Genomic DNA, 17385 nt, shown 5'->3' on the forward strand with positions numbered 1-17385 from the left:
CTTAAGTAGTTTGCATATCTCAAGCAGATAATTGAATATTTAACCTTGCTGTTAGAAGAAACACTTAAATCCTTGCATAGAAAAATATCACCCCAAGGACAAGAGCCTGGATGTAGGGTTTCTCTGTAAGAAAAAATAGCAACCAATGTGCATCTTTAGGACCATATCTAATTACAGAAAGAGAAAAATGTGCACCCACCGGATCATTTGAATTAAATACCTAAATATAGTTAGTTCCTAGAATGTGTATTAAAATGGATGTTTCCCAGTTATCTGCCCCATTAACCATATTCAGATGTTAAGTGTAGAGAGATAAAAAGGCATCTTGCAGTGCAGTCCTAAGCATGCTTACTCAGAAGACCCACGGTGCGGAGTTTAATAAAACTTCCTCCCTAATAAGTGTGGTTAGGATGACAGCCTTACAGCGCAATCCTATATGTGTCTTCTCAAAAATAAATACCAATGAGTTCAATTGGGCTTACTCCCTGTCCCTGCTTAGTATAGGATTGCAGCCTTAGCACCAGTTTGAATGCAGCAACATTTCTCTTGCATTTGAAACAGTGATCCTAGGACATATTAAGTTAGACCCAATGCTAGTAGGGTATGCTATCAGATTATTGTAAATGGGCCCATGATTGAGGATGTTATTTAAACTCCCGTTGTTCACACTGTGGCCAGCTAGGTAGAGAAAGCAAATGGAATAATATAAGTAAGATTGCTTCTGCTGAACATGGGATTTCAGGCCATCTTCATGTCCTAGTGCAACTTGTAGAGTAGCTGATTAAAACAATGTAGCTTCCCAAGATACTTCTCAGATGTCTCTTAGACACTTAAACAATACATATTCAGACTTCTTCTTTAAAGCTGCTCCAACTTTTGCTGTGGAATTACTAGTTTGCTTGTGCTGTCGAACTCCTCCGTCTTTCAGAGAGAATGCAGGGCAAACAGAACGTAGGACATTTTCAGAAGTGATGTGTTTTTTTAGGTCTGGAATCTGTTGCATGTTAATGTAATAGAGAAAGCAGAAGAAAACCATTCAAAATATGATGGACTATGTAGCCTATGCCAACTTTTAATTTTATTTATAAAATGCAGGAATGCTAATATGCCAGTGACGCTGGTGAAAATGGCTTAACCAAATGTCCTATGTGCCCTCTCAGTCCTGCATGCTTGACAGCGATTTTCTCTGAAGTTATGGATGGTGTTACCTCTTCTCAATCTAAACAAGAACACCAGTTGCTGCTTGGAAGTGCCTTCTAGCACACTATATTTATAGCTAAGACTTTAAAAGTGGTATTGTGGCCCTTGTTCGAAATCATGGAAACATGCTTGTCTTCCACACCCACTATTAGTCCCAAGAAGATGTTTGTGACAAAAGCATAGATTTCTCCTCCTCCTCTTCCTTCTTAGGTTGCATCTCTCTCTGTCTGAACATAAACTTAACACTTTCAATGAAATGGTTTCCTCTCAAATATGAACTTGGATATTAGAAACCTACCATAATCCAGCTAGCAGATTTACACACATTGCTTCTCCCTCCCTCCCTCCCTCCATGACACTCTCTTTTTTTTGTTTCTTTTGTACGCTGAGCCCAGACAAGTGAGACACAGGGAGACAAAAACCTTAAGTTCAAATGATACATTAGCTAGCACCTGCAGTCCTCCTCCTTCTTCCTCTGGGTTTCTGTGCTCTTTATCTGTTCCTCCCAAAACTGAAACAGCCCCATTACCACATTTCCTGTCTGAGGTTGCAGCAAAGAAATGAGGCAGCCAGAAGGCAAGAAATGTTGACCCATAAAGTGAGCATGTTAAATATTTCAAAATGGGGAATGCTGTTCTTGGATGGTAATTAATGAGGAATTTCATTCAAATGTCTTTATCTCAACCTGTCTTTATATTTGGATTGAAGCTATGAGAGACACGTGGATCTTGTCAAAAAAGCTTGTTTTCTCAGTTTCTTATTTTGGGTTATGAGAGCTTAATAACATTCTTAATTCAAATTAAATGTCTACTGCCACTCTAAAACCATCCTGGCTCCACTAGCTTCTCCTTGCTTCAGATTTATAGCTGATATGTAACCATTTTTCAGTTAGTAAATTTACTCTCTACATCATGGAAATTCATTAAGGGATTTGATTCAGGAATGAAAAATTACTGTTCTTGAGAGACAGCATTATCTCTGCATAAGGAATTTAAATAGAAAGGCCCCTCACTGACACAGCACAGCTTATGCTAGCCTTCCCCAACTTGACACCCTCCAGATGTGTTGGACTGCAACCCCCATCATTCACAGCCAGCATGGTGAATGTTTAATGGAGTGGGGGTGAATCACAGTTGTGATGGTGAGGTGGGTACCCCTCACACACTTGTCAGGCTACTGTAGGTTATGGGGAGCATCGCAATGATGGACTTCACCAAACATCTGAAGATGCCATGAGCAAGAGGTGGGAAACTGGGCTATTTAGGCAGTTTCCTGCCCTCTGCTGCAATGTATCCCATTCCCCTTTTTTGTGGTGGATGCTGTGAGTGAGCCTGGTTGCCTTTTGCAGGGGCCTTGCCTAATTAGCCATGGCTGGGCATCTATTTTGTTTCTCCAGGGCACCGCCTTGCCTGTGTTGCAATTTAGTTATGCTATTTGTTCATCACAGCTGGGGTAGGTGGGCCATTGATGGAGAGAAGGATAAATTTAGAGAGCAAATCTGTGAGGGGGGCAGACTCCGAATTTAATGGGGTTCATTAGGAGATCAGGAGAAGTTAACATCTCTATCGGGGTGGACAGGATGGTATTTGTGTGGCAGTGTCTGGGCAGCAGCTGCTTAGTGACACTCTGTTCACCCTCACAGAGAGGGCAGGCTTGCCCAAGAAAACTGTTTTAGGAGCTGGTAGGCCCAGGGAGACAGTTGTGGCAGGACAGTCAACCCACTCTTCCTGGTCACAGATACCTTATATGCAGCTCTCCTCATCAGTGGCCTGTTGAATTGTGCTTATCCTGTTAATAAGAGCTATATGGCCTGTTTAATCGCAGCATGGTGTCCTGTCCCTCTGTTTCTTGTCATCTCCCATGTAACATTACACTGGATAGTTTCAATATTAGTGGCTATGACACTTAAAAGGTTCTTTTGAGCCATCAGGCGTGGTGAATGCTTGATGCCAGCTCCTTGGTGGGCTTTGAGTCACAGCCAGGTAGCGCCTGTATAGAGCTACTTTTGTCTTTGGGGCCTTATATGCATAAAGTGGGATTTACATGCTTGGTCTGCACTTTTTCAGGCTACCATGCCAATAGAAATTGCCACGTATAGAGTGGTGCAAGTTCATGTAACCAGTGTGTGCCGCAAATCTGCCAGGAGCCCTTTGTGCTCCTGATGCACTAAGATGCAGGCTGTAGACAGCTGTGAATTGGCTCTTATCTTCTTATACTGTCCAACTAATACCATACACCTGGTCGTGCATTAATATCAGTTGGAAAGGCTCTCCACTGTGTCCCAGTATCAGAAGTACAATTGGTTGGGATGTGGGAGCATGCCTTCTCAGCAGCTGTGCCCAGAGTTGTAGAACTCCCTGCTGAGGGAGGCATGCCTTGCCCCCTGTTTGATGATTTTTCACTGCCTCACAGAGACCTTATTTTAATGAGCATTTTGGCCTGCTGAGGAGTTGATGTTGCTATGCTCCTTGGCATTTCTCATTTTATGAGCTGTCCCTGGCTCCTTTAAAGTGTGATAAATTGTTTCTGAATCCTTCCTCATAAGATTCAATTCAGACTATTCTGTTTCAGAGAGTGTAACCTTCTGTACAGGTACAAAGACACACAGGAATGAATCAATAAACGCGCCTCCCCCCGCATAGTCACACATGACCTTCCAGGTAGCTCTAGCACACCGTCGGGGAATTATCTTTATGCTGCGCCAACTCTGTTCACAAATATTAATAATGGAACATCAGTCTGCATAATTATCTGCTGTATGCATTGCTGCATAGGTGCACGTGTGCTCAGGAATATAAAAAGAACAAAAAACATGAACACAGTAGTGAGGATAATACACAGACTACTCCAGCAGTGTCCCAACACACTACAGTCACAATTAATACCACGATTGAAGGATTGTGCGCCATCATTAAGCAGAACATATTGCACCGAAACTCAAAATCTGAATAATGCATTGAGGAAACTCTATCTACATATCACCAAACTTCTATGCTTACAAAAGGCATGTGACACAACTAGGGATGTCAGAGAATTCTGCCATGGATCTCGGTGAGGCCGAAATCCATGGCGGAACGAAGCCCCCTGCCCCCCCCCCCACGAAATGGGCCCGGAACGGAGCACCTACCTGCTGCCATCAGCGCTGCGTTGCGAATGGCGGCCGCATCTGCGGCCACCATTCGCTTCTTCCATATAGCCGTGATAGGCTACGTAAATACTTACGTAGCCTATCACAGCAAAACTAAGGGAACGCGAATGGCAGCGGCTATGGCGGCCGCCATTTGCGTTCCCTTTTTTTTGCCGTGTGATAGGCTACGTAAATATTTACGTAGCCTATTACAACAAAAGAGCGGTGCAAATGGCATAGTGGCCGCCATTTGTGTTCCTTTTTTTTTTTTGCCGTGATAGGCTACGTAAATATTTATGTAGCCTATCACGGCAAAATACAGGGACGCAAATGGCGGCTATGAGAGCTGCCATTTGCGTCACTGCAGGCTGCCCAGTGGCTGGATGTCTGGCTGCGGGTGGCCTTGGCCAGCGGCTCTGTGGAATCTCCGCGGAGTGGAGCTGGCCAGAGAGAATTTTGCGGGGAGGGACAGAGCACCTCCCCCCACCGCGAATGTCACCCTTCAAAAAGGTAAGTGACTTTCGTACATCCCTAGACACAACTAAGCAGTATAAATAGAGCTGTCACTGCGCATGATTCCTTTCTGTGTGATCCGGGAGGAGCAAATGTGACTTATAGAAAAAATGTGTCTAAAATGCCTCAGCACCAGAACAGATTAGCCCTAAGTAAGTTGCACATACTTCCCACTGGAATCCATGGAACCTGAGTGCCATTAAGGTATTAATGAGTTATGGTCAATTAATGTAGTTTGGATCTAAACCATTACATCCTGGTTGGCTTAATTATATGTTGCTTTAAGAATATTGTTAGCTGCCTTAAGAATATAAGAGCCCTGCTGGATCAGACGACAGGACTGTCTAGTGCAGCATCTTGTCTTCCATAGTAGCTAACCAGAAGCCTATATGGGAATCCCACATTAGGACATGAGAGCAATAGCGCTTTGTTGCTGTTATTTCCAGTGATCCGTATTCATAGGCAGGGTGCCTTTGAACCTGGAGATAGTATATAGCCATTTTGGCTAGTAGCCATAATATTATCCTCCATGAATTTGTGTAATCTCCCTTTTAAGCCATTTAAGTTGGTAGCCATGACCACATCTTTTGGTAGTGAATTCTATAGTTTAACTATGTCTTGAAGTAAACAAATAATCAGTGTCAAAGGCCTTAAACGTACACATACGTCTCTTATCCAGAACTTGAAAGCTTGCACACACTTTTATGACATTTTGGTAAATCCTAATGAAGGTACTGTCCAACTGTGGATCTTGGAGTCTTTTCTCATGGAGCAGTATGACTATCTTTGCTTCTTGTATAGCTTAAGTACTAATTGTTGTTCAGTCGTTCAGTCGTGTCCGACTCTTCGTGACCCCATGGACCATAGCACGCCAGGCCTTCCTGTCCTGTGTTCTCTCCTGGAGTGTGCTCAAGTTCATATTCATTGAATCGGTGATACTATCTAGCCATCTCATCCTCTGCCGTCCCCTTCTCCTTTTGCCTTCAATCTTTCCCAGCATTGGGGTCTTTTCCAGAGAGTTTTCTCTTCGCATTAGGTGGCCAAAATATTTGAGCTTCAGCTTTAGTATCTGTCCTTCCAATGAGCACTCAGGGTTGAGTTCCTTTAGGATGGACTGATTTGACCTCCTTGCAGTCCAGGGGACCCGTAACAGTCTTCTCCAGCACCACAGTTCGAAAGCATCAATTCTTCGGCGCTCAGCCTTCCTTATAGTCCAGCTCTCACAGCCATACATTACTACTGGGAAAACCATAGCTTTGATTAGACGGACCTTTGTCAGCAAGGTGATGTCTCTGCTTCTTACTATGCTGTCTAGGTTTGCCATAGCTTTCCTCCCAAGGAGCAAGCGTCTTTTAATTTCATGGCTACAGTCACCATCTGCGGTGATCTTGGAGCCCAAGAAAGTAAAGTCTGTCACTGCTTCCATTTCTTCCCCTTCTATATGCCAGGAGGTGATGGGGCCAGATGCCATGATCTTCGTTTTTCTAATGTTGAGTTTCAAACCAGCTTTTGCACTCTCCTCTTTCACCCTCAACAAGAGGCTCTTTAGATCCTCTTCGCTTTCTGCCATTAGGGTGGTATCGTCTGCATATCGGAGGTTGTTGATAATTCTCCCGGCAATCTTAATTCCGACCTGTGATTCATCCAACCCAGCGTTTCTCATGATGTACTCTGCATATAAGTTAAATAAGCAGGGCGACAATATGCAGCCTTGTCGTACTCCTTTCCCAATTTTGAACCACTCGGTTGTTCCATGTCTGGTTCTTACTGTTGCTTCTTGACCCACGTACAGGTTTCTCAGGAGACAGGTAAGGTGGTCTGGTACTCCCATCACTTTAAGAATTTGGCACAGTTTGTTGTGATCCACACAATCAAAGGCTTTAGCGTAGTCAATGAAGCAGAAAGAGACGTTTTTCTGGAATTCTCTTGCTTTCTCCATGATCCAGCGAAAGTTGGCGATTTGATCTCTAGTTCCTCTGCCTCTTCGAAACCCTGCTTGTATTTCCGGTAGTTCTCGGTTCGCATACTGCTGAAGCCTAGCTTGTAGGATTTTGAGCATCACCTTGCTGGCATGTGAAATGAGCGCAATTGTGCGGTAGTTTGAACACTCTTTGGCGTTGCCCTTCTTTGGAACTGGAATGTAAACTGACCTTTTCTAGTCTTGCGGCCATTGTTGAGTGTTCCAAATTTGTTGGCATATTGAATGCAGCACTTTAACAGCATCATCTTTTAGGATTTTAAATAGCTCAGCTGGAAGACTGTCATCTCCGCTAGCTTTGTTGTTACTAATGCTTCCTAAGGCCCACTTGACTTCACTCTCTAGGATGTCCGGCTCAAGTTCAGTGACCGCACTATCATGGCTATCAGGGACATTAAGATCTTTCCTGTATAGTTCTTCTGTGTATTCTTTCCACCTCTTCTTAATCTCATCTGCTTCTGTTAGGTCCCTGCCTTCTTTGTCCTTTATCATGCCCATCTTTGCACAAAACGTTCCCTTGAGATCTCCGATTTTCTTGAAGAGATCTCTAGTCTTTCCCATTCTGTTGTTTTCCTCGATTTCTTTGCATTGTGCATTTAAGAAGGCCTTCTTGTCTCTCCTTGCTATTCTCTGGAACTCTGCATTCAGTTGGATATATCTTCCCCTTTCTCCCTTGCTTTTTCGCTTCCCTTCTTTCGTCAGCTACTTGTAAAGCTTCATCAGACAGCCACTTGGCTTTCTTGCATTTCTTTTTCTTTGGGATGGATTTCGTTGCTGCCTCCTGAACAATGTTACGGACCTCCGTCCATAGTTCCTCAGGCACTCTGTCTATCAGGTCTAATCCCTGAAATCTATTCCTCACCTCCACTGTATATTCATAAGGGATACTAATAGAAAGTGAGTAAACTTGGTGTTGAACCATTGCTTATTGTTCTGTAGAGAAAAAGGTTTGAAAGCTGATCTATATTGACTCCCCCCCCCAATCCAAATTTTCAGTTTTAATCTACAGGAGATGGGCAAAATGCCATTTGTTAAAAGTGGACAACAGCACAGCCAGTTTTAATGAGGAAATGTGTACTTCAGCCTTGATTCCCCATCTATAAAATTGGAGTAGTAGTCCTCTACCTCACACCACATACAGTTACGGATGAAAAAGATAAGGAAAGATCTTCAACAATGAACTGGCTGTAAATCTAAGTTGTTAATTCTTCACTCAAGCTAATAAGGTCAGGGATATAATATGCTTAGAAATGCACTGTAGGGTTCTCTTTTACTTAGTATGCCATTGCGGAATTATGTAACAGTAAAACTTTATCCAATTAAAAATATTAGTCCTCCACATCTATACCTCAGTCTTGTTTGAGAGGATAATCTTGTGGGCCTTCATTAATCTGAGACATCTAGACAGGCAAGTACTTGTACTATGTGTAAAGCAGGATGGCTCTTAAAATGCACCTTATAGTCTTGCTCCTTCCTCTCATTCTGCTGTACTTTCCAATGATTATTAATAATTATACTTTCTGTTTAGGATGCTCAGCACCTTTTTATATTTATGAACAGTGTAAATAATGTATATATCTTTAAATCTCCTGATGTGGCAGGAGACAAGCAGCTGCGAGGCTCACGCCTGTTCTGTCTAGTGCCCTGTTGTCCACTCACCTCCTGTAGTAGCTGTGTGGCATACCTGGGGCCCTGATCATTTAACAGCAGGTCAGGAAAGGGCAGTCAACAACAGGGCTGGACAGGAGAAGCCATGGTGGCCTCCAGCAATTTAAAGGTATATGCACATATCCTCCAGCTTCAGCCTGACTGCCCCTAGTTGCTTTTTACTTCTTTAATACGTTCTTCCTAAGCTGATCACTACTCTTCTCTACTGAAAAAGAAAAAGGAGAACTAGAATAAGACCATCCTTCCTCTGGCTGTAATGCCCCAGCATTTCAAAACATTTTCTTTATGTTTCATTGTTTTTCCTGTCTGTGAAGCATATGCACTCTTTGCCTGTTCCCCAACCCAGCACTGGAGCTCTTGGCTCCTATTGTTTCCTTCTTCTTTTTTCTCTCCTCAGCAGTAAGGTTTGCCTTCTGAAATTAGGATTACCACTTTTTTTTACTGGCCCTAGTCCTGTGCCTTAAAAGAAGCCTAATTACACAGAAGTTTAGCCGGTGATGCTTCTTACCCTCACTTATCTCTGTGCCAGGAAAAGCTTTGACTACTGTATTTTGATGTGTTAGGCTACTGCCAAAGGCACAGGAGCAAGGATGAAAGTGCCACAGGCTCATTGTGTTCAGATCTATCCAGTAATTTTTATGGAGAAGGGTTTCCACCTGGTTCTGCATAATCTCAGGAAGTTATTGAAGGCAGAGAGCCTCTGTTGGGAGAGGAGGAACTAACAAAACCTATTAAGGAGGTTGAGAAACTTTTGTACAAGTGGTGGTGTTGGGGAAGTAGATAAACAACAATCTTTCCACCATACGTTAAAAGGAGAGACTAAAGTATATGTGGGAGTAGAAGAAATGTATATAATTTGTTCTCCAATGAACGTTTTGAGTAATAGTGCTGGAGTCCAGCACAGGCATTTTAGAACATAGTTTTGTGACCTCCATTTTAATAGTCAGTTAGCTTATCGGAAGAATAAAGATTTGGCTTGCTTGTTATCTGCGTACTATGCAACATGATATCTAGCCCAATAAAATTAACAAACTTTCACAATAGAAGGTGTGATCAGGAACACAGTCACTACATATACCAGTCCTCCCCAACCTGGTGTCCTCACAGATGTGTTGGACGGCAACTCCCATCATTCATGGTGACTGGGAATGATTAGAGGTGCAGTGCAACGTTTCTGGAGGGCACTAGGTTGGGAAGGCTGACAGATTATGACTGCTGTCAATTTCATGTACAAAAGAAAAAAAAATGCTACATTGGGGTACTCAATTGTTTTTATTCAGCTCTTCCTCCAAAAAGCTAAAAGTGGTGTATATGGTCCTCTTTCCCTACTCCCCTCCCTTATCCTCAAATAACCCTATGAGAGAGGTTGTGCTGCAAAATGGTGAATGTTCCAAGGTCATCAAGTGAACTGAGGAGAAAGTGGAGATTTGAATCTCTGTCTCCCCAGTCTAAACCTAATTTCTCAACACTTTATGACAAAAGGATAGCCCACCTGATTTTTTTGGTGCTAGAACTAGCACAGAAAGAGCTGTATGGCATTCATGGCCAGAATGAGCAGTTCTGGAGTGTTCGGGCTATAGCAAGAGTAAGACTTAGACTTCTGCTTGGTTTTGCAGCGCTCAGGTAGTGCCTGCTCCCCAGTTCAGTGGCCTTGTGGGAAAATCACTCCAAGGCATGGGGAAGCTACGTTTGTGGCATAATTTATGCTAGACTGGCACTATATCATATTTTGGACTTGTGGCACACTTACTAAAAGATTGGCCACCATTAATACAGAGCTGTCAGTGAAATTTAGCTCTTGTTAAAAAGGGGCGTAAGGACCGTAAGGGGCCGCGGTGGCTTAGTGGTTAAGATGCTGAACTGCAGACTGGAAGGTCGGCAGGTCAGCAGTTCGAGACCCGAGTGCTGCGTGACGGAGTGAGCTCCCGTCTTCAGTCCCAGCTCCTGCCAACCTAGCAGTTCGAAAGCAAGAAATTGCAAGTAGATAAATAGGTACCGCTTCGGCGGGAAAGGTAACAGCGTTCCGTGCACCTCGGTGTTCAGTCATGCCGGCCACATGACCACGGAAGCGTCTTCGGACAGCTGGCTCTTCAGCTTAGAAACGGGGATGAGCACCGCACCCTAGAGTCGGACACGACTGGTTGGGGACACCTTTACCTTTACCTTTTTAAGGACCGTTTACACAGTGTCCAATGCTTCCTCATTGATCTGGACAATACAGCCCCGCAAGAATGCTAGTGATACTGGGGCAATTCAGACGTAACATTCCTGGCTTCATAAAAACATGGTTATGAAGCCAAGAACAAGTATCATGGCCTGCACACACTTCCCTTGTTCCTCCCCTCATGCTTCAGCATGGAGATCCCAGTTTGTTTAAACCAAAATTCCCCTTTTCTTCCCAAATGGCAGAATATTAATGAATGAATGGGAATAGGGCATTCTGGAAATAAAGGGATATTTCTACTTGACACAGATTCGGTTTTCCTCAAGGCATCTCTTCCATGCCAGGACTACCCATGACCACATCACACCATTTTCTTTTCAGGCCTTGCTTTCCCATTTGTCATGCATATGTATTGTATTCATGTATATGAAAATTCCCTTGTATCAGAAAGCAATGCTAAATCCTGAGTCCCATTGATCTGTAAATCTTGCAGTAGCAGGCCCTTGTTTTTGAGGAAAAGAACATACTTCTGTAAGTTACCTGTAAAATATTAGACCTGCTTTTGGGGGAGGTCTTAATTTGGGGGGCCCTGTAAATTATTAGAGAGACCTAGTTTGGGTGGGGGGGGGTTCTATTTTCCTGAAACCATGATCCCTAAATTTATTTTGGGGTGGCGCAGGAAGAACTAAAAGGTAAGAAGGACACATAGAAAGGGCAGTTGCAACCCTATCAAACCTTTTCCCAGCATACAAGCTTAATATTCCAACTGTATTATTTCAGAAGAAATTAGATATACCATAGAATAGTATAGTCAGCTACACATTTGGAGCTTTGCACAGGCAAGTTTACTCCCATTGTTTCCAGTCTCTCTTCTCCTCCCACCCCTGTCCCAAAAAGGATAGCCGCTTTCATTTTACTTGCTCAGAACCAGAAAATTTCAAACTACAGCTTCATTCCTGTGAACTACTTAATATCTCCTTTCCCCAAAACAATAAAGATTAATTTTTAACTAGAGGAATTTGGTGTACTGTCACATGATCACTTGCTTGAGATCTGATAATAATTATATGCCTGACCCAGCTTAATTATACTCCATGTAATAAGCCTATGTTTTTTATAGTACTATTTATACAGGAAATCGTGAGAACGAATTGGAGTGCCCAGTCTGCAAGTGTTGGGATCTGCAAATGGAAATACACACAAGGGTAGGCAGAGTTTCCAGCTCTTGCTTGAGTTGGATCAATGGAAGCAGACTGCAGTCAGGGCCAAGAAAGAAAAGTTGCTTACCACACACTCAGTAGTTGTGTGATTTGGCCCTCAGCCTCCTGAGGTGAAGTGTGCCCAATGCTAAGTCAATGAGTAGACAGAAATAGGCTTTCTTTACATCCAGTGTCAACAGACTGAGTCCACTTCTGATAGTGAAAGCAAAGAAACAGAAGCTTCCCCACTCACTGTGACACAAATTGTCCCCAGACTTCAAAACTGCATGTGCTCTTACATGGTTGAGCAGATTTGTGTAGTTTCCTTCCCCATTCCTCACAGCAAGAGGCTTGTGCAGTTTTCTTCTCTGTCAGACACACATTGACCTGGTTCAAACGACATGCAGTACATGCTGTAAGCCAGTAAGAATATGTAACCCCCAACTGAAGGGGGTGCCGTGGTTTGCCATGTCATCCAAACCTGGCGGGAGAGAGTTATTTGAGGGCTAAACAGCCCTCACATAACCCTAGAACAGGCCAGGTTCACACAACATAAAAATTCACAGCAACCCGCAGTTGCGGGGGTGGGGTACATATTCATAATGGTGGCCAGCATGCACCACAGGGTAAATAGAAGGTAAACTAACGCTCAGTGGGCTGTCTTGTCATGTGAACTGCCCACTTTCACACAATCAGAAAAAAATCTTTCCCCTGTCCCTATCTGTGTGAGGTGGAAATTACTGCTCCCACTCAGATTTCTGTTCAGATGTGAATGTTAGGTTACATTTCTCCTCACTTCAAAGATAGGTGCTACAGACCACCAGCACCTCACTTGATTATATAACCACTACACTATGTTTCATGAACATAGATTATGCCTTTTGGGGAAAGAGAGGAAGAAGGGAGCTTTGAGAAGGTACCCCCAACCCCTAATAGGAGTTCAGTTCAGAGCTCCAGCCAGAACCTGGGAAGGGTGGGGGAAGTGGGACACTTTTTCTTTCCCAGCCTCATGATACTTTCTGTCACTGCTGTATAGTGCTAAAGGGCCCAGGGTCAGGGCCAGCTGCCAACCCAAAACCAGAGTGTGCATATGTGTGGGGGAAAGGATTTGGGAGAATGGGGAATGCCTTCTTTCACCTGGTATGCAGAAAAGACTGCCTTATTTTCTGATTGCTCCAGCCGCTTCCAAACTGATAGGTGCAGGATCACGTATGTACAGTATTAGAAGGAATTTTGAGATTATATCAATTCACAAAAGGCTCCTAATGGTTTCTGTTCTATATCTTTCCGTATAATATGTTTTGACCTTGCTATTCAGGTGTAAGACTGGAAGAATAGGTAATATGTCACCTGGCCAAAGTAAATGCACTAGGAGAATGCTTCATTACCCTTTCAAAGTATAACAGTTATATAGTTTCAAGTTAGAGATTAACTAGCCCTTCAGTTTCGCAAAAGACTGGATGGAATCTTGCATGTGTCAGTTCTTCCACTCCAGGAGCTTAAACCCTTTTAAGGTAACAGTTCATACTTGAAGTATTATTTTCCATTTTGAAAACACTATTACTTAGAGCAGCAGGGTAATAGTAGTAAATTATATTAGTTGACAGCGCGCGAGCTTGAACACCACGCGGTTGTTGAAACACACCTAAATGAGGTTGGGTTATTTAATAGGATGGCAACATGAACAAAGGTGATGTGGAGGGGTACCCCGTCAGAACCTTAATTGTGCTAAGAAATAGGGATTACTTTCAAAGAACTGGAAGAACTTCATTGCCCTGTCACATTGTGATGCCGTATAGAAAATTTTCATATGAAGTATGGCCATTTAGGGCATTAGTGAGCATCTCAAACTTAGGGAATAGGAGGATAAGCAGCATAAAGGGCATACTTCAGTTCTCTGCATTTTGAGATTTATTCCTCACTGACTTCATTGTAGAAAAAATATAAGCCTTTTATTTTCAATTCTGTGCAGCGTATACTGTTGTGGAACCTAGAATGTTCTGTAAATAGAACCTAAGTATTAACCAACAGGATTTTAACCAATTATTTCAGAAATTACGTAAAGAGCAGTGTGACACTTTTTTGTCTTCTTTTCCCAGATTACTGCTTGGAAGCCACCAACTGAAGGAAAACATCATTTTTATGATGCTGGGGCCAATATCTTGAAAGAGAAAACAGAGAAAAGAGAACTGCTTTGGTACCAACTTGAACTGTGTTTAGAGAGAGAAACTTAAAGGACAGATTTTATTTATCCACTGTGGGAACTGTGCACATTGACTAAGTACTAGGCGAAGATAGTATCTTACAGATTTGGGCTTTGTGTCTTGCTCCTAACGTTGGTATTTGCACTTTGAACTATTAACAAACATGAGTGAGTTCTGGTTGTGTTTCAACTGCTGTATTGCAGAACAGCCTCAACCTGTAAGTATGAATCTTACTTTATTTTCAAAGTTTAATTATGTTTGTTAACTATAATTGGTTTTCTTTCGTGGTTTAGTACATGGCTTATAAAATTGTGTCTAATGAATTGTAGAAGCAGTGAAATTGCTGTCTTTTGAGCCGTATGCCTTTGAGACTGGTTATTCCCAAATTCTGCTACTGCCGTGAAACAGGTCCCTTTTGATGTTCCTGGTTGGATTTAAGGCAGCCTCCTAATGTGCCAGATTAACCTTCTTGAGGAGAGAATTCCAGAGATGGGTGCCACCACTGAAAAGTCCACCTCTCTAGCTGCCACTTACTTCTCTGATGGCACTGGAAGCCAGAGAAGGCATCTGAGGCAGATCTTAATACACAAGCAAGCCCATATGGAGCTGACCTGCCTCCTCCCCTCAAATTTATCTGTTGAGAAATGAACTAGTTTGTAGGTTAAACAAGTAACTGAACCGATATATGTACTATGACCAGATGGCTTTGAACTGATTTTAGGAAAGTCTGAAACATTTGCATAAACAAAAGCTTAGCTACGTTGCTGTGACTGTCAAAGAATGTAATTTTGAAGATCCTGACAAATATTCTAAACATGGCAGTAATGTTAATAATTGTTGGACAAGGTACTCCCCCAGAGTTCAGGCTGTAAATGTGACCAAATGCCAGTTTTAATGAAGAGAACTTGGGAGGGTTTCATATCCTGAATACCACACTGGGGAGTTATACACTCTCTGAAAGGAGGAGGAAAGTTTTGAAAGTTATTGACTTAAATACTCAGAGTATACTGGTGCTCGTTGGCTATGCTGGCTGGATATGATGGAAGTTGTAGTCCTGCACATCTGGAGAGCACCATGTTGGGGAAGGCTGATCTAATGTTTCAAAACAAAGTGTTTTCATGCATTGTTTGTTTATTTAAGGCATAATAACCCACCTTTGAGGACACATTGCCCTCCTAAGGTGGTGTGGAAGCAAAATGTTAAAAATATAAAAACTTCATGAACAATAAATAAGCAACAAATTACAGTTTCAGGACGTTAAAAAAATCAGCAACTGCTAAAATAGTTTTCCAAAGCTGCATATACAAGTCATGAAGAGTTGCTGAGAAAAATCCAACATAATTAACACAACTTTAATCTTTAAGAACCACAGCAAATGCCGAAAGTTAAACAATATTTGCCTTCCTTTCATAGGTTATGACTTTATAAGACAGAGGAATGTATCTTACTTGGGAATGTAGGATGTTATTGTTATTTAATTGATACAATAAAGAATGCCAGTATTTCTCAGAATGTAAGTGACAACTATAGGAGAGTATCTCGGGATTAGAACTTCGCCTTGCCTCTCTTTCACAAATGCTAACTGGCCTGTTCTTCTACCATTACCCCTTGTAAGAAGCAAGCAAGAGTCTGGGAGGGATGGTAGGAGGCAGCACACCTGTTCTGCCCCTCTCCTAATGAATTCTTCAGTTCCATGAGTTGGTCAGAACTAGGGACAGAAGGGGCAGCTAGGCTAAGTCTAAGCCTTCCTTTTTGCTTTTCCCTACCCAGTAAGTGACAGCATTGATCACAGCAATATATACACAGTGTAGGATTCAACCATTTGGATGGGATCTGCAAGTTGGGATCCTGTTGAACTGGGGCAGAAATAGGGATGTTGTAGAATTGTGTAGAATCCATTATGTCTGTGTTTCACAGGTTGTCAGGTGCCTTTTGTTCCATCTGCCCATTGCGGGAATTGGATTTTTTTTACCTTCTGAATTTGCACAAATTCACACATGCAAAAATCTGTAAATTCCCACAAAATGTGCAATTCTCCCCAAAATGCAAATTGTTCACGCTTTAGCCTATGGGAGAAATGCACATTTGTGGCCGTTTTTTAAATAATTTTGTATATTTTTCTATGACACAAAATTCCCTAAGGTTAGAAAAACAATCCACAAGTCTGCGGAATCTGCCCAACAAGGGAAAAATCAGTCTGCTGCAGAACCTGCAGATCGGATTCATAAAAATCTGAACTCATTTGGTTCCGTTGTGGATTTCTCCAACATCCCTAGGAATAAATTCTATGTTAACTTCTGTGTGCTTTCTGTAACTTGGCATTTATATGACACTGCAGCATTCAAAGCTTATAGGGAGCTGAGACTGGGAAAGGATGGCCTAGGGACCCTTGTGCAAATTCTTGGTAGGGACAAGAATTGAATGAAAGACTTCCTGATACACCAGCTCTTGCTTTAATCTATCCAATGAAATGGGTGTAGTACATGACTGTAGCTACAGGACAGCCTTCCCCAGCCTGGCATCCTCCGGATGTATTGGACTATAGCTCCCATCATCCCAAGACAACAGCCACACTGGCTGGGGATAGTGGGAGAGGTAGTTTAACACATCTGAGGGGCACTAGGTTGGGGAAGGCTGTCTTGTAGAATATTTGATGCTTACCAGTAAAATAATTCAGTTCGGTTTTAAATAGGGTTTTTTTGACACACTGATGTTAAACCATTTATTTTGCAAACATCTGGTCTATATGTTCTCACTGTTTTTGCTAACAATTTCATCTGCAGTTAATGAAATGGCATTAAGATCACACTGACTGCTATGTTTCTAAGAGTTTGGGGTAGATGTAGTTTCAGCAGGGCCTGCTAAAGATACTTTGCTGCCTGAGGCAAAACAGCAGAGCCCCCACTACCCCAAGTCAAGGTTCCTAGCACCCAAGACTGACCAAGTTATTTGGTACCTGAGACAGAAAATCTCAGTGCCTCTCCCTGGGAATAAAAGCACAATCAGATTTATAAAATATATTTTTAATATCCACAGCCGGACCCAGAAAGTTCCTGGCTTTCTTGTGGTAGCAGTAGGCTACCGCAAGAACGGTGGGTGGAGAAGGCATCCGACAGCAACAGTAGGCAGGCAGGGAACGTGGCAGCAGTGATGGGGGAGGGGAGAGCATGGAAGTACCCAGCAGCTTCCAGCAAACAAAATGGTAGGAGGCTTTGTTAGGCAGGCAAAGCAGGCTTTGATCTGTTGTTTCTCCCAGTCCACAACCTGAGACATAGCTCAGTGTGGTTCTTTGGAGGGCCTGGCCTGAGATTTGGTAATAAGGATTGGACTGC

The 17385-nt window shown here is 42.7% G+C and overlaps 1 protein-coding gene across 7 annotated transcripts in view; it reads left to right on the forward strand.

Moving 5' to 3' along the window:
- The window catches only part of CDC42SE2 (CDC42 small effector 2), a 101392-nt gene that overhangs the window by 56379 nt on the left and 27628 nt on the right, over positions 1-17385 (forward strand). For 6 of the 7 annotated variants that reach the window (XM_084834023.1, XM_084834021.1, XM_084834019.1 and 3 more), the window contains one exon: positions 13949-14270. In XM_084834023.1, the coding sequence (XP_084690149.1) occupies positions 14217-14270 (54 nt within the window). In that variant the 5' untranslated portion in view covers positions 13949-14216. Of the gene's footprint in view, positions 1-11770; positions 11856-13948; positions 14271-17385 lie in introns of all 7 variants that reach the window. The other variant, XM_084834022.1, reaches the window with a different exon arrangement.

This window comes from Heloderma suspectum, chromosome 2 (genome assembly GCF_057233095.1).
Source record: "Heloderma suspectum isolate Gila_16-S chromosome 2, 16-S_ref, whole genome shotgun sequence".
Lineage (NCBI taxonomy): Eukaryota > Metazoa > Chordata > Lepidosauria > Squamata > Helodermatidae > Heloderma > Heloderma suspectum.